At 38.7% G+C, this 25278-nt stretch overlaps 1 protein-coding gene across 5 annotated transcripts in view; it reads left to right on the plus strand.

Annotated features, from left to right (window-relative positions):
- PDE1C (phosphodiesterase 1C) overlaps positions 1-25278 on the plus strand; it is a 1150117-nt gene that overhangs the window by 631409 nt on the left and 493430 nt on the right. The window contains exon 2 of one of the 5 annotated variants that reach the window (XM_060686093.2): positions 18235-18261. The exons of the other annotated variants lie outside the window; for them this stretch is intronic. Within the exon in view, the coding sequence (XP_060542076.1) occupies positions 18235-18261 (27 nt within the window). The remainder of the gene's footprint in view (positions 1-18234; positions 18262-25278) is intronic. 5 annotated transcript variants of the gene reach the window in all.

The raw sequence follows: 25278 nt of genomic DNA on the forward strand, positions 1-25278 counted from the left end.
GATAAGCTTACAAAAGAATTACAAAAAAAAAAATGACACAGATTATTACTTAGTATGGCAAAAATGGTATAACTGGTTGGAGAAAAGGATGGAAATAGATACATAGGGACACAAAAGAAAGAGGTCAATGTAGAGACAAAAATTTGAGTACCAAGTAAGGAATATAACAATTTAAATATGGAACTTATTATATTGTCTTATATGTAAATACATAGATATATAGATAAGAATAGAAAAACAGTCTACCGATGTGATAGCTTTAAGAAGGAAGTTGTAAGACTTGATTTATGTTTGTATGTTTTGCATGTTGTATCGTTGTATCTATGTTTGTTCGTAATTTTTAATTAATAATTAACCCCCCCCAAAATGTATTCATACTCCAGTTTTGTTATTTTATTATGAAGTTTTCTATAAAAATTCTCTTGGTTGACGTTTGGTGCATATATTGCTACCAAAATTATCAGTTTGTTATTCATCATTATTTCCACCATCAAACCCTTCCTCATCTGTAAAAACTTGTTTAGCATTTATTTTTCTTTTATATATAAAGCTATTTCTTGTTTCCTTTGTAGTGATAGGGCAGTATATAGCTTCTCAATTTTAGGGTATTCCAATACTTTCATACGTTGTTTTTTTGTATGTACTTCTTGCAAACAAATTATGTCTGATTTTAATTTTTCTAATCTATGGAAAATCCTCTTTTTTATTACTGAGTTCAGTCCATTTATATTGATTGACATTAATTTAAGTTCTTCTTCCATAGTTATTTGTAAATAGGTTTTGTCATTCTAGTCATTCTTCTCTCTCTTGGTTCTTTTGCTCTTGCTCCCTGTTTATTGCTATCTCCTCCTGGTCTCTTTCATCTTCTTTTTTTGGCATGCTCTTCTTTTCCATCCCTTCTTCTCATCGTCTTGGCTCTTCTTTGTCACTTATTCTTATTTCCTCTTGTGTTCCAAAATATTGTTCATAGAACTGTTCTGCTTTCTCTTTGGAATCCAGTCTGTGTCTTTGCTCCATCCAGATCACCAATATTCCCTCTGGAATCAACCATCTGAAATTTACTCTGTGCTTGATTAGTTGTCTTGTTAAGAACTGATATTCTCTCCTTATTTCTCTTACTCTCCTTGGAACCTGTTTTAATACTACAATTTCCTTCTCCTTGTATTTTAAAGGTTCATCTCTCACTCTTTGTAAAACTTCTGCCTTCATTACTTTTTTGGTAAATCTCACATGGATCTCTTTAAGAATTTTATGTCTCACCACATATCTAGTATTGACTCTGAATATCTCATCGATATCTGCCAAAAAATTTCTTTGTCCATCTCTAGGACTCCTGTCAGTAACTCTGCCATTATTTCTGCTAGATTTTCTCCTTTTTCTTCCTCCATATTCTGAAATCGCAAATAATAGTCAGCCCGGCCCATTTCCAGTGAGATTATTGTTTTTTCTTTATTTTTATCTGCCAATGTAAGTCTATCATCAACTTCATTCACTTTCTTGTCTGCATGTTCAGCTTTTTCTTCTACTTTCTGTATACTTTGTTCATTATTTGTCATCATCATCGTTTGCATCTCAAACGATCCATCTTAAACTACTGAAGTTCGCAGATGACACAACAATGATCGGTCTCATTTGAGATAATTATGAATCCGCATACAGATGGGAGGTTGAACAACTAGCCTCATAGTGCGACCAGAACAATCTGGAACTGAACACACTCAAAGCTGTAGAAATGGTGGTAGAGTTTAGGAGAAACCCTCCCATATTACCACCTCTTACAATACTAGACAACACACTATCAACAGTAGAGACCTTCAAATTTCTAGGTTCTACCATATCTCAAGACTTAAAATGGACACCTAACATCAAAAACATCATTAAAAAAGCACAACAAAGAAGGTTCTTTCTACACCAACTCAGAAAGCTCAAACTGCCCTAGGAGCTGCTACAGTTTTACAGAGGAATTATTGAGTCTGTCATCTGCATCTCTATAACTGTCTGGTTTGGTTCTGCAACCCAACAAGACAGACACAGACTTCAGAGGATAATTAGAACTGCAGAAAAAACAATTACTACCAACCTGCCTTTCATTGAGGACCTGTATACTGCACAAGTCAAAAAGAGAGCTGTGAAAATATTTACAGACCCCTCACATCCTGGACATAAACTGTTTAAACTCCTACCCTCAAAACAGTGTTATAGAGCAGTGCACACCAGAACAACTAGACAGAAGAACAGTTTTTTCCCAAATGTCATCACTTGCTAAACAAATAATTCCCTCAGCTTTTTCTTCTACTTTCTATATACTTTGTTCATTATTTGTCATCACACTTGGCCAATAAAGAATTCTACTTTATTCTATTCTATCATTTGTTGAACTTTCTCTAGTTTGTCTTCTACCTTCTCTAATCTATCCACTACTTTCCCTATTTTTTCTTTAACTTCTTTGAAATCATCATGCAGTGCTTGAATCATTTCTTTCAGTTCTGACTGCATTACATTCGCTTTCTCTTGTTGAACTAGAGTGACCAAGGTGTTCTGTCCAGGAGGGCTCGAGGCTGCTGAAGAGTTTCTGATGATGGTGCTGATACTGTTTTCCTCATCTTGAATCCTTTAAAATCTTTTTAATATTTGTAATCCACCGTGAAAGGGGAAATAATAATAATAAAAAGATTATAATCTCCAATTGTAATCCAAAAAAGACAGAGGATAGCCAAAAAACCAAAAAACCAAAAGAAAAGCCACAAATCATTTATATTCCAAAAAATCCAAAAGATCCAAAAATTCAAATGTCTTAATCCCCCTTCTTCTATTTGTTGTTTATTGTTTGTTGTTTTCTTCAGGTTCTTCAGACCCTAATCCTTTAATATCCATCCACAAGGAATAATATACCAATAAATTGTAATCCACTTAGGCCCATCAAACCCAATTGTTTTTTATTGCCTTGAGAGAAAACAGAAAAAAAAAAGAAAGAAAATCAGAGTTCACAGAGCCAGAGAGAAAAGAAAAGAAAAGTCTTTTTATTGTCTATATTCCATTTGAGCTTCAAGAGCTAAGCTATTTAGCTATAAGTTTCAATCTTACACTCTCTATCCCAATTTTAGGTTCCAGCCACTCCAACTTGTACCACCCAGGTTATTTCTAATAGCCACTTATCTTTATTTACACAATTTCTCAAGGCTGCCTCTGCAGCTGCAGCTGTAATTTCCAATCTCCACTTCCAATGTCTGCCAGTAGATGGCACTCTAGCTCTGCTACTCTCTCTCCTCCTAGCCTTCTCTTTCAGAGAGTATATCCAGTTTAGTCTTTAGGCAAAATAAAATAAAATAGGAGCAAAAGGCAATTCAACTTCTCCAAATATTATGGAATTCAAAACTTTTCTACAGTCCAATAATATATTTGGGATGTCCAGTCCAGCTTTTAGTATCAGATATTTTCACTCTTTCCTAAAAGTTCCTCTAGCCTCACTTCTTGTTTTAAAAGCAGCTCAAAAAGGCTCTTCTTGCTGCTGCACCAGGTTTGTGTGTGTGAAAAAAACAAAACAAATCCACCTCCTTCTTGGAGTCCCACTTCCACCAGCTACTTCACAGGGGGACTCTTAACTCTGCTTCTAATAACAAGTTGTAAGTAGGAAATCTCTCACCCAGATCGATCACACTGACAGTCTCTCACTTCAATGCTTCCCTTCTGTGGCTGCCCCAGCTTCAGTCCAGCATGCAGTGGCCTTTATTTCCATTCTGTTGGGTTTCAGATCCTTTTCTGGATCAATCATGGAGTTTGCACGCTCCCTGAGATCAGCAGAGTGCACGTTCTTCTTCCTCACCCCTTCAAGGTGATTCCGGCCTGAGTGGACTGTCCTGGCAGCAGGATTTGGCTCTATCCCCCAGGAGCTCCCAAGGGACACATCATCTCACCGTGACACTAGCTATGCCTTCCCCCCCCCAAATATCCTATCTTGAATGAATTACCAAATCTGCATTTCTAAAAGTTGCCTCAGTATTTGCTGGGGCTATTAAGAAAGACTGAGTTGGCTTCCTGCTGTAAAAAAAAAAGAAAAAGCATGTTTCTCCATTTCTCTCTTTGGGAAAATGAGGTGGCTCGGGAGTTCATGGCTTCCATGACGGCTATGGACCTGACCCAGTTAATTTATGGCTCTACTCACATGGGGGGACACACACTGGACCTTGTTTTTGTCTCTGGACAGTGGTTGAGTGATCTCGAGATAGGGGATATAGTGATTGAACCCTTGTCATGGTCAGATCACTCCCTCCTTCGCCTGGACCTTCGAACCGCCACACCCCGCCGCAGGGAGGCGGAACCGACCAGGTGGTTCCGCCCCAGGCGCCTGATGGATCCTGAGAGATTCCATATGGAGCCTGGGCCATTTCCTGAGGTTCTAGCACACGACTCGGCTGAGGACTTAGTGGCCGCCTGGGATAGGGCGGCGGCTGATGCTTTAGACCGAGTCGTGCCTTTGCGGCCTCTGACCTGGCGCCGGTCTCACCTGGCTCCTTGGTATACTGAGGAGCTGAGGGAGATGAAGTGCCGGAAAAGACGCCTAGGGAGCAGTTGGAGGGCTAGTCATTCTGAATCCGACCAAACACTGGTAAGATCTCATATTAAGAATTACCTAGTGGTGATAAGAGTAGAGAAGAGTAACTACTTTTCTATTCTTATTGCGTCATCAGATAATTGCCCAGCCGCCCTGTTTAGGGTGACCCGCTCTCTGCTCCATCAAGAGACGCGGGAAGACCCCTTGGAGGGTAGAGCTGAGGATTTTGTACAATATCTGTATGACAAAATTGCTCAGATTCGTGAACAGCTAGACTCTGACTGGATTGATCCAGAGGAGATGACAGGGGCAGGTCCTGAGAATATTATTTGGGAAGAGTTTGATCCTGTGACTCCCGAAAGTGTGGATAGGATACTGAACAGACTAAATGCGACCACATGTTTATTGGACCCGTGTCCATCCTGGTTGGTACTGGCCTCCCGGGAGGTGACACGAGGCTGGCTCCAGGAGATTATAAATGCTTCTTTGAGTGAGGGTGTCTTTCCCACCGTCTTGAAAGAGGCGGTGGTGAGGCCCCTCCTCAAGAAGCCCTCCCTGGATCCAGCTGTATTAGCAAATTATCGCCCTGTCTCCAACCTTCGCTTTGTTGCAAAGGTTGTTGAGAGTGTGATTGCACGACAACTGCCTCAGTACCTGGATGAATCGAATTATCTAGATCCGTTCCAGTCGGGATTCAGGCCCGGGTACAGCACATAGACAGCATTGGTCGCATTGGTTGATGATCTCTGGAGGGCTCGAGACAGGGGTTGCTCCTCAGTCCTGGTCCTATTAGACCTCTCAGCGGCTTTTTATACCATCGATCATGATATCATGCTGCACCGGTTGGAAGGGTTGGGGGTGGGGGCACTGTTCTACAGTGGTTCTCCTCCTTTCTCTCTGACCAGTCGCAGTCTGTGTTGACAGGGGGGCAGAGGTCGACCCCGAGGCCCCTTATATGTGGGGTGCCACAAGGATCGGTCCTCTCGCCCCTTCTATTCAACATTTATGTGAAGCCGCTGGGTGAGATCATCCGTGGTTTTGGGGTGAAGTACCATCAGTACGCTGATGACACCCAGCTGTACATCTCCACCCCAGACCACCCCAATGATGCCCTCGAGGTGATGTCCCGGTGCCTGGAGGCCGTACGGATCTGGATGGGGAGGAACAAACTCAGACTCAACCCATCCAAGACCGAGTGGCTGTGGTTTCCGTCGTCCCGATATAGTCAGTTGGCGCCATCTCTGACTATTGGGGGCGAGTTGTTGGCCCCCACAGATGGGGTTCGCAACTTGGACATCCTCCTGGACTCACGGCTGTCTTTTGAAGAGCATATGACGGCCGTAGCCAGGAGGACTTTTTATCAGGTTCGCCTGATTCGCCAGTTGCATCCCTTTCTGGATCGGGACTCGTTACTCACGGTCACTCACGCCCTTGTCACCTCACGCCTGGATTATTGTAATGCTCTCTACATGGGGCTCCCCTTGAGAAGCACCCGAAGGCTCCAACTGGTCCAGAATGCGGCCGCGCGGGTGGTAATGGGAGCAATGTGGCACTCTCATGTAACCCCCCTCCTGTGCGAGCTGCACTGGCTCCCAGTGGTCTTCCGGGTGCGCTTCAAGGTTTTGGTTACTATCTTTAGAGCGCTCCATGGCTCAGGACCAGGGTACTTACAAGACCGCCTCCTGCCACCAATAGCCTCTCACCGACCAGTTCGCTCCCATAGAGAGGGACTCCTCAGGGTGCCGTCGGCCAAACAATGTCAACTGACGGCCCCCAGGGGGAGAGCCTTTTCTGTGGGGGCACCTACCATCTGGAACGGGCTTCCCCCGGAGTTAAGAAACATCCAAGACTTACGCATATTCCGCCGTGCCCTGAAAACATTTCTATTCCAACAAGCTGGTCTGGCCTAACTCTCCCTTTTTAATTGGCTTTTAAACTGGCTTTTAAATTGGGTTTTAAACCTCTTTAGATAAATTTGGATGTTTTTTAATCTTTGAGCCTAAATTACTTAATCTGTTTCTTAATAGTTTTTAACTTCTATATGTATTTGCATTTATTATGGCTGTTCACCGCCCTGAGTCCTTCGGGAGTAGGGTGGTATACAAATATGAAAAATAAATAAATAAATAAAATAAATAGCTGGCTCTATAGGCAAAAGAGGAAATGCAAATCTTAGGTGTTTGTCTGAGCTCCCAGGTTTGGGGTGATGCAATGAAGGGGCTTGTGTTCTGAAAGGGTGTTGGGGGGATTCCTATTGTGGCTTGATGGCTTTTTCCTGTGTTGGATCTTGGGTGATGGCTGCTACTAATCCTACCATTCTGCCTTTGTTTCAAAATATTCTGTCTTGAATGGATTATGAAATCTGCATTCCTAAAAACTGCCTCAGCATCTGATGGAGCTATTAAGAAAGACTGGGTCTGCTTCTTGCCTCTAAAAAGCATGTTTCTCCATTTCTCCCTTTGGGGAAATATATTCTATCTTTTTTAATATTCTTCAAAATATTTCATTCTTCTAGGAGGGTGGGGGCAGACTTTCTACACAATATTAAATTAATTCAGCAAAGTGAAACTTGTTTTAATATCTTGAATTTTTTTTAAAGTAAAATACTTCTAATCTATCCCACTGAAATATATAGAATTTCAAAGTGCAAGCACTTTGGCTAGAGGTTAAATTATAGACTCTGGGAACTGTTTGGTTTCATGGCTATTATTCCAAATGTGCATTCACTCTCATGATGACATGCCACTAATTTTGCAAGAATACAAGTTCAATGATCATCTGAAGTACATTCAAATGCCCTTTGGATATTTCATCTTGTTCAAAGTAACAGAATATTCATTTTAAATGATGTTATTTGAGCAAAGAAGCTCTGTATATTTACAGTGTATGGGATGTGTATGCATGCATATGTAGGCAAACATTCCTTGTTTAGGTTTGCTAAACAGTAATCTAAGTATTTCAGCTTGTATTACAATGTTAGGTGAGGTTATACCAGAAACACGAGATTTAAAATTCTACATCATGCCAGCTGTCTAGCAACAGAGAAGCGGGTGCTGATGACAGTGGGGGTGGGTGAAAGAAAAACACCATCTGATAGATTTACCAGAGCTTAATGCAAGATGTAGATCTTCTTCTCTGCCTTTGAAAACAGCTGCTGCCAGACCTTGATGCAATTCCATGTTATGATTTTTTTCTCAATATTTAATCTGAAATTGGCTGGTGACTTTCCTTTTTACTTTTTCATTCATTTTTAGTGCCCCAACAAAAACCTAACAAATAACAGTCAAGCAACTGAGTATCAGATAAATTTTTGTGCATTAATTAATGCCATACAAGAGCTCTGGTTGAGCAAGAAAATCCTCTCCATTTTGTTTGTTAAAGTAGAACAAGATTAAATAGGGTGAGGAGGTTTCTTTAAATATAGTCAAATAAAACATTATTATAAGTTATATTGTTATCAAATTCTTCTTTATTCACAAATAAGTATAGCAGTTTTGCCGTGCTATTCAATGGCTGTCATGAGATTTTGTCTTCCTAGGCATAGTCAGCATACAGTGAAGCAATGATCAAAGATTGGTATCTTTTTATGCTTTTTTACTGTTTAAAGATAACATCAAATGTGCAATTGCTGGATCCAACAGATACAGTAAAATTTGGTTAAAATATCATAATGTTCCCATCCAGTAACCATTAATGTACAATAATAACATCAAAAGAATTATGTCTCTGTATTTGAGAAAAATAAAGCATTCTGAACTATCTCAGCATCCTCAGTTTTTTAAATTATAGTTTTATGCATTGTTGTTAATAACCTTTGATCACCAGTGTGTTAAGAAAGCTAAGAAAATTATAATACAATATCATATAAATGCACTTTAATTTTAGAAGGCTAACACACACATTTTATGGTGAAAGCATGTTCTGTAGAAATTGAGACCTTTCAATAAGTTATGATATGAACTTGAAAAGCCCTTACACATCACCTTTCTTTTAGTTGTAACCATCATTGCCAAAATGAGGCTAGCAGAATATAATTGGATTAAATAACAAGAGCTTTATAAATTTATGTTTTATAACTTCCATTGACATTTAAATATCTATACATTAATAGATATTCAGCAATATGTCTGTGTTGTAACATATGACTGTGAAGGCTGGACCATTAAAAGCTGAACGAAGAAAAAAAAACAATGTCCTTAAATTGTGATATTGAAGAAAAATATTGAAAGTGCCTTGGACATTAAAAGAAAAAATCATTCAGGAGTAAATGAAGTAAACTAGAACTTATGGGAAGCATTAATAATGTAACTAAAGCTTAGCTGTGTTAGGCACATAATGAAGACTCTTTTGGGAAGATCTTGGTACTTGGAAAAAAGATAATAAAAAAAGAAGTTGGCAAAGGACACAATTATAGACACTATCTCTGATATAACAGACTTTAAAGAACTCAGAGGTAGTTACTGAGAGCAGTGGCAAAATATCATTTATTGGGTTATAAAGAGATGGAAACAAATAAATTATTGAACAATCATTCTGTGTATCAGTCACATCATAACTTGAAGACTTGCCAAGATTTCAGCATTCAAGTAACTTTTATATCGATATTCATAGATGCTTCTGTCTAGAAAATTAACAGAGAGAAATCTATAAAAGCAGACAAAGTTTTGTCTTTCTTTCTTTTTATTGGTAAGAAAAAAAAAGATTACAAAATTGAATATGAAACAGGAATCTTCTCTCCCACGTGCACATGCATACTTGAAACAGGGCTTTTAAAGTCTTATTTGAAATGGTGATGCAATAGTTTCACTTTTAGAAATAACTTCTAATGTTGATAAGATTTGAGGGTGGGTAACTGAGGTTATCTAGAATAGCATAGTGGCAACTCTGCTGTTAATAGAAAAGTTGATATGCATACCAGAGCACATTATTATAGTTTTTTAAATCTGATCCTGTAATAATGGAATTGAGTCTTATGATAGCAATAGCAATAGCACTTAGACTTAGACTTATATACTGCTTCACAGCTCTCTGTAAATGGTTTACAGTCAGCATATTGCCCCCAACAATTTGGATCCCTGCAAACTAATTATTTTATGCAATTGACCAACAAGTTCTTATTTTTATAACTACTTTGTCAAGAATTAAAACTGCTGCATTCTAGTTTCATGAAAGTTCAAAGCAGATGAATATATGTTGGTTGTGTTTTTGTAAGCAGTGTAACAGGTTTCTGGATTGAGGGATTTTCAGATGATTGTCACCTGCATCAATTTAATAGAAAGAGAAAGGGAGAGAGAAAAGTGGGGAAAAAAATACTATTACACATTCTGATTTCGACAGTACTTGTTATTCACTTGTCAGTATTTCATTTATAGAAGAGACCATAGCTTCTTTATATGGATTCCTTATTCCAGATTCAAACTCTGATGATAGGAGTAAAAAAGAACCAGGTAATGGACAATCCTGACCTAAGAAAATGGCTGCTAAGTATGTGTCATAGAATGACACTACAGGTCAAAGTCAGTAGGGTTAGTCTCATGCTCATGTTCTCATGACATCAAGGACAGCCTGATTTACAACATTTCTATTGCAGTTGGAAGTATTTTTAAAGAAATAAAAAGCTGAATACCTTAGCTGTAGTACCCTAGAATGAAGAGTGGACTGTTTTCATTATACAGTGTTGCTCTCTACAGAGAGAAAATTTGCAAAATTCTTATCTAAATAATATACTGTTGAATTTTTCCAAAGAAAAGCAGTCAATTTAAAAGGTCCCAGTTTAACTGAACCTTTTACTTGTTTGTTTATATCTGTATTTACTGCATGTACATATTACCAAAAGCACTACTGACTCAATAGTTTACAAAAGAACTAAGAATGTAAATTACAAAAAGGTGAATAATAAAAATCAATCAATAATATGTAAAAATCACAGAACCACTCCCATTCATTAATAATAATAATTAGAGTTAAAATATAGAAGATGCTGTGCAATCTGAGTCACTAAGTAAAATCATTTTCCTAAGCTGGAACATAGCACCATTCACAAACATTATCTCTGGGCTTTCATTATACATTCCATATTGTGGACACATGCAAGTCACATATATAAAGTTTAAATTCAGTGAGTGTTAGATACACACTGCATATCAATAAAAGAATTTTTATGTAACTCAGGGTTGAACTGTGGTGTTTTTTGAATTTGCTTGCTTGCAAATGTTTAAATCTCTGAGTAGATAACTTCATCAGTTTCTACTACGTATACTATTGTTTTCCTCTACCCAGATTTCAGTTCTGTTCAAAAGGAACCTAGCATATATTTTTGCTGCAATGTCAATCAGGCTAATAGGCGTATAATTACTAGGATCTTTTTTTATATATGGGGACAACTATTGCCATCTTCCACCCATCTAGTATATAGCAGGTGTTATTTATATGTGTAAAAATACCTGCCAATACTGGGCCCCACCAATTGGGAAATTTCTTGAATAATTCTGCTGGTAAAAAATCCTCACCTGGGGCTTTATTGCTCTTTAAGCTTTTAATGATGGATTGTATCTCCTTTTCCGAGACTGGTGGCCAAAGGGGTGGGGGGGAAGAGTTCTAGGATTTACCAGATCACTGCTTAGAGACAGTTTCTCTGCAGGTTCCATGGAGGCAAACAAACACTTGTAATAATTCTCCCAGTTCTCAGCAGAGATTGGTATGTCAAACACAAATTTCCATTCTTTCAGGACACCTGCTACAGAGTGCCAAAATATTACTGAGTTGTGACTTCTGGCAGCCAACTCGAGTTCTGACCAGATTGAAATCTTTTTTTCAAAAGATTTTTTGAAAACTTTTTTTTCTTTAATGTTATAATTTTTATATATTCCCTTCTTGTGTGCAACATCTCAACTTGCATATGAGCAGTAGGATTCCTCTGGGCGAGCCTCATGGTGCTTTCAATTTCTTTTTCAGTCGTTGGCATTCAGGATCAAACCAATGGGGTCTACCCACTCAGGCTCTTTTTGTAGCAGGTTTAGTTGTTAGGTGTTTCTTCAGAATATTACAGAGATTAGAGAATGCATTGAAGCTGACATCCAGTCAGTAGTAGATGACTGGATTGTTCAATCTAGCCCACTTACTAGCATTCTCTGTTTTAAGGCATTCTAAATTTGCCTTAGAATCAACTTTGGTCCGAATTAACCTTTTATTTTGGGTTATCTCTACCTTTGTGGTGAGCCATCTGTCAGCCATGTTATATGGTCTTAAATCATTGCAGCCTCACAATGTCATGCTTACAGGCTGATGGTTACTATTGTCGCTAAGGTGAACTGTGACCTCCAAAAAGAGGTCAACTTTATCTCTAGACACACAAAAGAGATCCAGTACACTGCTTGAATTGGCTGAGTGGTATGTGAAAAGGATACATGTAATTCTTATCCTTAGCTCACAGAATTTGAAGATGACCCGTAAAAATTAAGGAGACTAGGAGCAGGCCAGCAGCATTACTTTTGTGGTCTCTTGAGAGCAGGGATGAAATGCTCCCAGTTTGGACTGGATCGCCCAATCCGGTAGCAATGGCGGCAGATGGTTTGGAGAATCGGTAGCAAAAATCCCTGTCCCCCCATGCCCAGCTGAGTCACACAAGCATCAGAGGCTTTTTTTTTATTTTTAAAAGCATTTTTTCTACCTCTTCAGCCAAAAAAATGGTTTTAAAAGTGAAACAAAAGCCTCTTATGATTGCAGGGCTCAGCTGGGATCATCAGAGGCTTTTAAAAGCATTTTTTTCTTCAACCTCCTTGGCTGAAGAGGTTATAGAAAAAAATGTTTTTAAAAGAAAAAAAAGCCTCTGCCAATCAGGCAACTCAGCTGGGATCGTCAGAGGCTTTTAAAAGCATTTTTTAACAATCTCTTTGGCCAAAGAGGTTGTAGAAAAAATGGTTTAAAAGTTTAAAAAAAAGTTGGCCACACCCACCCAATCACATTACCCCCCATCAAGCCACGCCCATAGAACCGCTAGTAACAAATTTTACATTTCACCACTGCTCGAGAGCCACTGAGGATGGTTATCAAAAAACTCCTCTGGGAGTTTTTCCCCTTCTTCTGGGAGAGCTCATACAAAGAGGGATCCAACCTATTCAAATCTCCTAGTAATACCACTATGGACTGAGGGTACAATACAGATATATCATCTAGGATAATTTCTAAGCCCATCCAGTATTCAGAGTTATAATAGCAGGATGTGTTTGGAAGCATATACACATTTTCCAGTATTAATTTGAACTCTTCATATCAAAATTTAACAGCTAAGAAGTATGAATACTTATCTTCATTATATAGTTTCTCCCCCTGCCATTGCAACTCTTGTTTTATAAGAATGCATAGCCCACCAGAGGGTCTCCCTTTGTTTTTTGTTTTTTGGGCAGGGGAGGCCCACCCCTGAAAGCCTGGCAGTTGTACTGGTTCGGTTAACCAGGTTTCTTGAAAGGCTATTACATCAATAATCTAGGGAGAAAGCTCATTAGTCCACTATCAACCATCTCTTTCCAGACAGCTATGTTCCAGGTCAGCATCTGTATGGGGTTCCCGGAGGCAAGATGTCTGGCTTGGTTGGTTGGCTAGATGGTAAAAATGCCGGATGTCAACTTGACATTGGAGCTAGGTCGATATCATCTATGCTTTCCATATAAACACAGTTATTGTGAGGTTCAATATTCTCGTGGGTTGCAGAACTTCTTGTTGCTCCTCTATATCTTGATTGCCAGTGTGCCTATGACCTTGCTCCAAGAACTTTTTTCAGATGGGCAGATTTCCGGCTTAAATCTATAACTGTAGATTTATGACCATTTTTGGAAGATTCAGCTGAGGATTCATCTTGTGAGAAGATGTTGTGGGAACTTCTAAGTCAAATATGGATGGAAGCTGTTTCTCAGAGTCTGGGTCAGTCAGTGCAGTTACCCCACTATCAGCCTGTGTGATACAACCTTTTTTTTTAACTATTGAAGTAAAGACAAATTGTTGGTTAAATGTATTGTCACAAAGTTGAGCACAAGGTTGAGTAGAGACAAATTAAATAGAGGCTTTGCTGTAGATTGAGTTGTTGTCAGAGCCTCTTTTAGATCATCCAATCTTTGAAGAATATTAACTTGCTCAGGTTCTGGCAATGCACTGAATAGGTCAATTAGCATTTCTTTTGGCACATCCTCAGCAGTTTCTGCAGCTGTGGATAACACAGTTTGTATATCACTCCTTTGCCTTCTCAGGATCAATTCAGCTGCAGCAGCCTCAAGCTTAACAGCATGAGGGCTGTTGTAGCCTGGATTTAAAGCAACAGTTCCCTCTTGGTGATGCTGTTTCAGGAGCGGGCACACTTTATCGAAGCAAAAGACTTGCATTGGAAATTTTGAAAAGGTGCTCAGAAAGGGCTTCATTCTAAAGAGCATAGAGGGAATTGTGGGCTGCCTGAACAATAAGAGAATTCTCATACATTACCTTCTCGCTGGCAGTCACTTTGTGTGTAGTAGATCTATCAGAGTGAATTCACAGCAGAGCAGCTGGCTGTAGTTATATTGGTCATCTCTTAGGCCTTTACCTGATTGAATGTTTTCTTTATGAGGATTCATATTCCAATGAGTCACATAAATCTCCTCCTATCTCTGTGACTGGTCACAGTCGGTGTTGGCAGGGGGGCAGAAGTCGATCCCGAGGTGCCTTGTTTGTGAGGTGTTGCAGGGGTCAGTCTTCTCACCCCTCCTGTTCAACATTTATGTGAAACCGCTGGTTTTGGGGTGGAGTTCCATCAGTACGTTGATGATACTCAGCTGTACATCTCCACCCCAGGCCATCCCAATGATGCCCTTGAAGTGATGTCCCTGTGCCTAGAGGCGGTGCGGGTCTGGATGGGGAGAAACAGGCTCCAACTCAACCCTTCCAAGACCGAGTGGCTGTGGCTTCCGGCATCCCGATATAGCCAGCTGGTGCCATCGCTGGCTATTGGGGGCGAGTTATTGGCCCCCATGGAGAGGGCTCGCAACCTGGGCATCCTCCTGGATGCACGGCTGTCTTTAGAAGAGCATATGACGGCCGTGGCCAGGGGGGCTTTTTATCAGGTTCGCCTGATTCGCCAGTTGCGTCCCTTTCTGGATCAGGACTCCTTACGCATGGTCACTCAGGCACTCGTCACCTCCCGACTGGACTACTGTAATGCTCTCTACATGAGGCTCCCCTTGAGGAGCACCCGGAGGCTCCAACTGGTACAGAATGTGGCCACAAGGGGGATTATGGGAGCGACGGGGTGCTCCAATGTGACACCCCTCCTGCATGAGCTGCACTGGCTCCCGGTGGTCTTCCAGGTGCGCTTCAAGGTGTTGGCTTGTGCTCCAAGCACTCCATGGCTTAGGGCCTGGGTACTTACGGGACCGCCTTCTTCCACCGATAGCCTCCCACTGGCCAGTATGCTCCCACAGAGAGGGACTCCTCAGGGTGCCGTCGGCCAGACAATGTCAGCTGGCAACCCCCGGGGGAGGGCCTTCTCTGTGGCAGCACCTGTCCTCTGGAACAACCTGCCCCCGGAGATACGTAGGATCCCAGATCTCTGTGCTTTTCGCCATGCCCTTAAAACTTTTTTATTTCATCAAGCCGGGCTGACTTAACACCCCCCTTAGATATTTTTAATTGTTAATTGATTTTAGTTGGGGTGTTTTAAATTTATTGGGCCAAAATTTGTTTAATTCTTTTTTCAAATAATTTTAAATTTTGTATGTGATGTTTTTATTCTTGGCTGTTCACCGCCCTGAGTCCAGTGGGAGAAGGGTGGTATAAAAATCTAATAAAATAAATAAATAAATAAATCAAATTTATCTGAGAAGGCGACTGCAGATGAGTTACTTACTGGAACAGACTGTCTGTTTGCAGTATAATCTTCCATTTTCTGCTGCTTCAATGGCTTGGATGAACTCTGTGTTGCAGAGTGCTGTCTCTTTCTCCTTTCCCCCATTCTTAAAAATCCTGGCTTGTAGTATTGTTAAAATGTATCTAAAACAAATGGTGGCTTTTGTAAAAGTCCAGTATAGATTAAAAATGAGTTTAAAATATAAAAATACTTATATATGTATTAAAAGAGGAAAAACCTAATTTACTTATGGAAGAACTTTTTACAGCCATTGATGCCTGTCCTCCATCTTAGCTCCACCCCTCTTTCTCCAAGAGCTTATGGAAATTTAAACTTAGTTTATTGATGAGTTGGGGATGAACTCCCCAACTCATCAATAGTTAATGACTATACAGTAGGAAAAATGAGGTTTACCATCAGGTAAAAATGGAAAAGAGACAATAGATAATTCTACAGTCATTTAGTCATCATTGTGTGAGAATAACGAGGATGGCCTTATAACTCCCTTCAAAAATAGTTTTTAGTGCTGGAAAGTGCTATAAGGCACTCATGAAGATCCTATCTGAAACACAAAATTGTTCAGAATTGGTAAGTTGTTTTAATAACAACACATAAAAAATATTCATAAAAATATTGAGGGAAGTCTTCATTATGTGATTTCCCCCCCTCCCTCTCTATCTCAGTCACTTTTACTCCCTGCTGGTACTTGACATACTATTTTACAAGTTTACTTTTTAACATAACAGGTTCTTATTTGATTGAAGAACCAAAAAAAGGCATGCTCACAAATTTTCTGGATGACTTATGAAAATAATTAAAATGGGAATTATTGAACAGATATCTAGGGATGAATTAGGAGAGAGAGAAAGAGTGAAAGCAATTCAAATTATTTTAAAAATATGAATAAAAATATGAGGAAGGAATTTATTAGACTAAAAACTAGTCATGAAACAAAAACATGGAGAAAGCATGCTGCAATGGAATCTACTTCTTTTCCACATAATGTTGTTGACAATAATATGAGTTATTGTCTATCTTACATGCTTATTTTGCAAGAATTGATGAAATATTTATTTAAGAATTAGTGATTTCAGATGACATCTGAGGACATAAATTAGGAGTCATGATCCAATACACTGAGAAATAAGACATGTTGAATGTACAAAATATCCACACCAATAAAGGATAAAATGTATATTCATCCTCTGATTTGTGTTTATGAAAATTAATGGTTTTCAAAGGTCACTCAACCTTTAGGTCGCTTTATTTAAATATAAAACATGTATGTAGCTATCAGATCACTAATCTGTTCTGAAGCTCAGAGTTACTTACTATTAAAAATAGATTTCTTTATCTCAGGTGTTAGTAACTTTTGCCTGATACTGAGATTGTAGGAATCAAACCTCAAACCCTAGAGCCTGAGAAATAAAACAGTTTGTATTCTATAAATTAGAACAAAACTTTCTGGGTTAAAACTAAGCATTTTGTTACTAATTTATGATAATTCATTACTCATTTAATATGTATTGAATTAAACATATATGCATATTAAATCAAGTCCTACAAACATAACATAATTGTGAACTTGTTCTAATTTAATTCTAGATATGGATATCTACTGAAATGTTTGAAAATCTGGGCTTATTTTAAACTGACTATCAGAAATGCTTTTATTCAGATGGGAGCACTCAAACTTCTTTTTTCTGATTGGCAGGAATAGAGCTTATGGGGTATATTGGAAAGGCAGTGAAATAAATATAAACTTAATAAGCACTGGTGTTGAAGAATATCAAAGAAGCAATGCTTTTAGACACATTCAACTGTCTAGATTGTTCTTTTTTAGCTTGATTGCAAGTGGAAGTTTATAAAACAAGAGTTTATGTTATCTGTTGATGGTAATTGGAATGATATACAGGGTGTGGAAATGAAATGCCATTTGATGAGGTCTTGTTCCTAAATTCTTCTGAAAATATGTTGGACTCTCTCTAATTTTAATTTTTCACACAGTTCTTATACTTTTTGATAATTAATTCTCTTGATTGAAAAAAGCTATTTTTGTAAAAAGGGATACTAAAACAATCTTCATCATTCTACAAATGATTGGAAGAATGTATGAGTTACCAGCAAAAGATCAATTTTATCAATTGGTCAATTAAAGAATTTAAATCATCTAAATATGTTAGAAAGAAAATACTACAAATCCAAAAACTGAGGCATAACAATTACATTTTTATTCTTTAATATTACAGTGCTTTAAGAATTTTAAATTCTTATACTGACCACATCATTCTGGTAAAAGTGCAGAGTTATAACTTTATAGTTAATGTTACAAGATATTTTAAGCTATAAACTTATCAATGTAGTATGGAATATGTATTCTGAAATACACATTTTAATGTATTTTGGTAATTATAGATAATATTTTTTTAAAAAAATTCACTAGTTATCATAAAAAAGAATAGAATTATGAATATAATGCAGTGACTCATACTGGAAATAAATGTATCCATCCCTTTTTTGATATAGTTAAATGAACTGATCTTTTCTTATTTCTATGTTCAGAAAAAAAGTCTCCCTAAATTATTTACTTGCTGATTACTGGGAAAAGCCTATGCTTTTTACCATCTTTTACAAGATGATAATAATTTGGACAATACTGGAGAGACATGATCTCCAATTAGGGTGGCATGCCTTTCTATGGTATGGAAGCTGTACAGTACATAGATATTTTCAAAGACACTACTTATTTCCACCCATGTTGCCAATTGATCTTGTTCAGTTCTCATTTTTTATTTTTGTTCTTTTCCTGCAGGAGAAAATATAAGAAAACATCCCAGAGGTAAGAACAGTTTGTAGAAGAATGAAAAGGCATTTGAAAAAAGAATAATCTATTATGATTCTGAAATTATATTTTCTTTTATTACTACTTTTGATGCTTTAAACTTCCTACCCCAAGTAAATATAATGTAAACCCACACTAATCTAATTGTGTGGTCTCTTAATGAAATTTAGTTGTGGACTGATAGAAAAAAAATACGGCAAATACTTAGAACTTCAATGCTTTCTATTACCCTGTCTGATGTTGAAGCAGTGAAATTTGATAGATAATTGTTAAATCTCTTACAGGCTCAGGAAGATATCTGACCAAGTTAAAAAACAATTTGTCTCACTCCTTTGCATAGTGGCTGAAGCTAAACATTATTTAAAAACCTCAAAAACACACACAGGCCTGAGCTGTTAGTTGTCTTTTTGTGTGTGTGTCTTTGCCATGAAAATTATAAAGAGAGCCTGGTCTGAGTCTGGTTTATTTCTTTGAAGTTTTATTGTGCTAATTGCTTTTGATTTTTGGAGGTTAATGGAAAAATACATTCAATCATGTCTTGCCATTTTCACAGGTTAGCCTAATGTTTTAAGCTGAACACTAATCATTCTTAGGGCAATGTGTTCCCACTGGGAAAGTTATCTGAATCCTGCTTCAATTCTGAGAACACTTCTGCAGTGTTAGAAGTGTTGACTCTTGGCAACTGTCCAAATAACTGCCCAGTTTTCTTGGCAAGATTTAAGAAGAGGATTGGTTTTGGTTTCTTCGTAGGGCCAAGGGAGAGAAAATGGTCCATGGTCACTCAGCTGGCTTCATGTCAATCGTGGAAATCAAACCCACAATCTTGCATTTGCTACTCTGATGCTTTACACACTACACAGATTGGCTCAGTTAACAATGAACATAACTAAATAAATTCATGTAGTATAACAGAATAATTCTTTCAGTATACTTTTTACTCAGGAGGAGTGTTTTCTGTTAAAATGGGATCAATAGGAGAGCAGAGAACACAGTTTATTTTAGGAAAATAAAGAGAGATTTGGAGTACGAGGACCACACACTATATTGTCTTGTGACTGAAATATTTAAATAATTTTCACCCCAGCTAAAAAAAGTGTAATTCTATTATGGATTTATCCACTAAAATCTACTTATTTTTTTTCACATGGATTTTTTTTCTAATTCATATTTTTTTGAATTCTGCATTACAGTAATCTATTTTTTCCTCCTCATTCAATCGTGTCTGATTCTCAGGCACTGACTGGACAAGTCCCTGCAGTTTTCTTGGCCAGGTTTTTCAGAAGTGGCTTGCCATTGCCTCCTTCTTAAAGACAAGGGAAAGTGACTGGCCCAAGGTCACTCAGCTGGCTGCGTGCCTAAGGCTGGACTGGATCTCACACTTCAATTTCTAGTTGGATGTCTTAAAAATGTATATTAAGGGAAAATGAAAATGATGCCTCTGCTTAAAGAATATACTGGTAGTATGTAAAAAATATATTTCATATATTATGATATTTGTTTGACAAATCTTTATTATTTATTACATCAAATGGCAAAATTTGTAAACACAAATATGCATGTTTGGAGATATGTTCACAACAGCAATTTATGAATTTAGTACATTTATATCACACCTTTCCTTTAGTGTTCAAAGCAGTCCCTAAAGAGGCATCCCTAATGTCATCATTTGAACCATTGAGCTGACAAATAGTGATTGGCTATAAATCACCATGTAGGAATTTGAACATGGGATTCTTCAATCTTAGTGGTGTTATCTAACATTAGGTAGATGTTGAGTCCTCACAGTTATGACTTCCCTCACGCTGGCTGTGTTGCCAGCGGGCGCGGATTGGTGCAGACGTGAGTAACTAAAGTAGCAGGAAATGCCAGCTCACGGATTGGTTCACACTGTCTGACAGCTCGCTATTTAAGCAGCTGTCAGGCGGTGAGTTGTTGTTCTTGTATACTACGCGCGGGTTCAACTGTTCCTGTTCAGTTCTGTGTTAACAATAAAGTTAGTGTTCTTAGCAGCCTGGCCTCTGTGTTTGTCCACGTAAAACACAACAGTATGAAAGGAATGGAGCTATTAGAATAGAAGGACATATGACTAGTAGGACCAGAGGTGGGCTGTTACCGGTTCGCACAGGTTCTCCTGAACCAGCTATTAATTTTCTGAGCAGTTAGGAGAACGGGTTGTTGGAAGAAATCTTTTCCCACTCTACCACGCTAATCCTGCAAGGGAGGCAAGTAGGAAACATTCTGGTATGCCTTTATTTATAGCCTAATCCTTAGTTTAATTGCCCTGCTCCTTTAAGTGTTTTCAGAAACTGCCTCTGGGTTAAGCTTGTTACCATTGTAAGCCTTACGCCCAGACTTTCTGCTTGTAGACTGAGCTTCTCCGGAGCGCCCACCCCCCCACCTCTGAGTTTTTTGTAGTACTTTTATTCCTAGGGCTTGACTTTCTTAAAGATTGTTAAAGGGTTGTTTTAAGTTTTTTGGAGTATACTTACAACATGGTTAGAACAGCTATTTACAGAAGGGTTGGCATAGCCATAGAAGAAATGGCTGAGAGGCAGGATGCAAACTTGGCATTCTGTCTGATTTTTTTACTGCCTTTCTGGGGGCATGTGATCCTTCCTTAAATCTGGATGATTACCTAAGGATATCTTGTGAGGTGAGTGAGACCAGCTGGTATCGTTAAGTGGTGCAAGTGGATCTAATAATTGTTTCTTCTGGGTGGGAAACTGTGCTTTATCAGTTCACTGAGCATAGGAGTCTCTTGTCTGTGGGGATTCTTCAGTTATCCAGCTTATGGTTGTCCCAAAGGTAGAAAGTCCAGTTGCCTTTGAAAAAGCACCTTTGGGACAGAAGTTTCTTGAATTGCTTCAGAGTGGGCAAGGCACATGATTGCTCACTGATAATAAATGGATCCTCCTTCCAATTTCTTTTAGTTTTCTCTCATAATAATATGGCATAGTAACATGGCACCAATTGTAGAAAGTTAGCACCCACCCTCTCCTAGAAGAATGAAATATTTTAAGAAATATTAAAAAGGCAGAATATATTTCTCTGAATGAGAAATGGAGAAACATGTTTTCTTAGAGGGTGAAAGCAGCCCCCACTTTCCTTAATAGCCCACAGAAGATGTCAGCACTTAAAAGATAAAAAGATAGATAGCTATATTCATAGGCAAAAATTCCCTGCAGCAAGGTCTGAACAAAAGCAGAATGGGATTAGCCCTCACTCAAGATGTTAATTTGTTAATTTGTCTCTTTAGCTCGGCATTTTGAAGCCCAAATATGCCCACCCACTTTCTGGAGAGCTTAAATGACCTCTCTGCTAAAGGGTTTCACTTTATGAACAAGAGTAACTTTGCTGCTGATAGTTATTCTTTTATTTTAACTATTTTAATTCCTCAATGTACTCCGGCAACCTGCCTGATTTGTAACTCCGGGTTGCAGGTATTGCTGAGGAAAAGGAAGGTATTCAGACAGAATGGTTTAGGTTTCCATGACGGCTGTGACTCAGTGATCTTCAGTGTGTATTCCCCCATTTCTAATCTAATGACTGGAATTTAGGGCAGCTTTTTTCAAGCAAAGAAGCTTTTTGTATTTTTGTACAGGTAATCCTTGACCTACAACAGTTCATTTAGTGACCATTTAAAGTTACAAGGGCACTGAAAAAAGTGACTTGCGACAATTTTTCACACTTACGACTGTTGCAGCATCCCCATGGTCATGAGAGGGCGAGTGAGGCGAGGCGCCCCTCGACATAAGTGACATCAAGATGGCCACACCCACCCAGTCATACCCACCCAGCCAAGCCCATCCAGGCAATCATTAGGGCAGAGAACCGATTGTTAAAAAATTTGCAGCCCACCACTGAGTAGGACCAATGTACCAGACTGAACCAGCTAGATAATAACTGCAAGTTACAGGTGAAAAGTTTAACTACTAGCTCCTATGAGCATTCTATCAAAGTTATAAAACAGTGATAGCTAACCTTTTTTTGTCATGTGCCGAAAGCACGCACAAGCGTGCGCAACAGCACACATGCGTGCCTGCACCCATAATGCAATGCGCACGTGACCCCCCCATGCCCTGCCCCCTGTGCATGCACATGCAACCCCCCTCCACCGCTCTATTTTGGGCCTAGTAGGCTTCCCTGCAGCCTCCTGGGACCAAAAACAGGCCGTGGGGGTGGGGGGCTGCACATCCCGGGCCTGCGTACACATCTTCTGCACCTGCTCTGCCACCCGTGCATGCACGGCAGAGACTCGAAAATCATCTGGATGGCGGGAGGTGTGCGCACATGTGGGGTGGAGCTGAGCAGGGCGATGGCTCGTGTGGCAGCAGAGAGGGCTCTGTGTGCCACCTGTGGCATGCGTGCCATAAGTTTGCCATCACGGTTATAAATGGGAAAAAAAAACAAATGTGAGAAGTGAAAATGAATAGATTCCTAAATAACAGAAATAGAAAAACCAAACAGTGGCAAATTTATGTTATCTCATTGGTCTTTCAGTACCTCTCAATTTGTTCAGGGTACTGGATATAGCTATTCTATATATATATATTAAACAGAATGATCAATGTCTCAATATTCATTACAATTGGCTGTATCATTAGCTAACACAGAGTTTAAGACTGTTAGGAATGGATCTCTGTGTATGTCTATGGAGATTCTCAATCATCCAGGTCTTGGTTGTCCCAAAGGTGCTTTTTCAAGAAGCAACTGGACTTACTGGTTTTTCTTTGAAGATGTTTCGCTTCTCATCCAAGAAGAGCTGAAGAAGCTTCTTAGATGAGAAGCGAAATGTCTTCAAAGAAAAATCAGAAAGTTCCCTCTTGAAAAAAGGCACCTTTGGGACATATCTCCCTCTCTCTCTCCCTCTCCCTCTCCCTCTCCCACTCCCACTCCCCCTCTCCCCACCTCTCTCTCTCCCTCCCTCCCTCTCTGTCTCTTGTATGTGTGTATGTATTTTACTACAATAAAATAAACATTAATGCATTATTCAATTTTGTCTTCTTCGGGCTTATTTTTTCCTTTTTACAATAGGATTACAATCCAGAAATACATTTTAGTAAGTGGCTGATAGCAACATCTGCAGGGGTGAATGAGTTAAAAAAGTCAAGATGAGCATGAGCCATTTCTGGCTCTCCATATTTTAAGGTTAAGATTCCCCTCGCACATATGTGCTAGTCGTTCCCGACTCTAGGGGGCGGTGCTCATCTCCATTTCAAAGCCAAAGAGCCAGCACTGTCCGAAGACATCTCCATGGTCATGTGGCCGGCATGACTAAACGCCAAAGGCGTATGGAACGCTGTTACCTTCCCACCAAAGGTGGTCCCTATTTTTCTCTTGCATTTTTTTCGTGCTTTCGAACTGCTAGTTTGGCAGAAGCTGGGACAAGTAACAGGAGCTCACTCTGTTATGCGGCACTAGAGATTTGAGCCGCTGAACTGCCAACCTTTCAATTGACAAGCTCAGTGTCTTATCCACTGAGCCACCATGTCACTCCATATTTAGACAGGTTCAATTGTTTCCAATTGTTTTTTGCCTGATTTTCCATGCCACCATACAAGATCTGGTAATGTGTGTTATTTCAGGTTTGATGTTAGAAAGAGAAATTGATGTGTCTTCTTTTTGCTAGTCAGGAGTGGGCTAGTTAGAACATGTTGAGGTTGTGAATAAAACTGGCAATATAGAGGGACAAATTTTCTAAACATGTTGACTAAATTTTATTAAGTTATCAAAGCAAATAAAATTATATTGGGATTGGCACTTTTTACTGCTGTTGGCTAACCCTTCTAAACCTGTTCATTAAAAACATTTCAGAGCTTGGTAGGCAATCCCCAGCTTCATTAAGCTCTTGATCAGCAAGTGATAACACCAAGAAAAAATTTTCAGTACCTAGTAACATAAAGTATCTAATCAGGATTGCTGATTTTTCTCATTCAGGTAACCTTGGATGAGAGAAGATTGCTTAACTATTTAAACCTTTAATGTTTTTGTGGTATATTTCATGTAGCAGGATATGAAGTAAAATGACTTAAAGTTGTTGGCACAGAAATTTTAACATTAAGCACCAGACAAGTTGACTTGTGTACAGGAAGGATTAATGGCAGTTTAATGATTGACTAAACCAGTGCTAATTGATTAGAAGCAACAGTTATCTGACCTTTAATGTCCTTGTGGAGTTGATTCTTCAGCAAGTTTTTCTAGGGACAGGATTCTAATTGCCATAATTTCTGCAAAATTAGAAGTGATATTTCTTACATTATCAATAGTTTTGATACTGATTATCATTATATAATTTCATATATTTGAAATGATACAATATTCAATAGAGGAAGATTTTTTTTTTTATTGAAAAAGTTTTCAAATACAAATTTCCCCCCCTTTTTTCCCCTCTCCCTCCCCCTCCCTAACCCCCCCTCCCCACCCATCCCCCCCTGTGACTTCTTCATAACAAAAAAAAACCCTAATTCATAACAGATTACTTACTCCCTCCTCTAGATATTGACCTTTACTTACTAAAAATATTATTAATATTATAACATCCCCCTTTATCCATACATTTCAGAAAAGAGAAAAGAAAGGAAAAAAAAAAGACATTATATTATGACATTATAGAATAACTTCTCCACTTTAAAACTATACGATAAGTCCTACTTTAACATTTAATCTTCTATATATATTACTATAACATTTCAAAGCAGCCTTCCCCATAAAATCTAGTTTAACATTTATTCCACTCTATCCATTTCCTCCACTCCCCTAAATATATCACTTAAAAATCCCTTTTCTTAGACTAATCAATCTACTAACTAGCTTATTCACCCACTATCATGCAAAATTACCATACACAACATATCTTTGATTCACTGCCCACACTACTTAAAAATATATGTCTATATTTTCCATTATATCTAAATAAAAAAAAAGAAAAGACAATGACTTTAAATTTATAATCCATATAGTATCTTCTTTGAGGTCTTTCCACTGGATTGGTAGAACCAACATCCATAATCGGGT

This window comes from Pantherophis guttatus, chromosome 4 (assembly GCF_059756535.1).
Source record: "Pantherophis guttatus breed Tessera chromosome 4, ASM5975653v1, whole genome shotgun sequence".
Lineage (NCBI taxonomy): Eukaryota > Metazoa > Chordata > Lepidosauria > Squamata > Colubridae > Pantherophis > Pantherophis guttatus.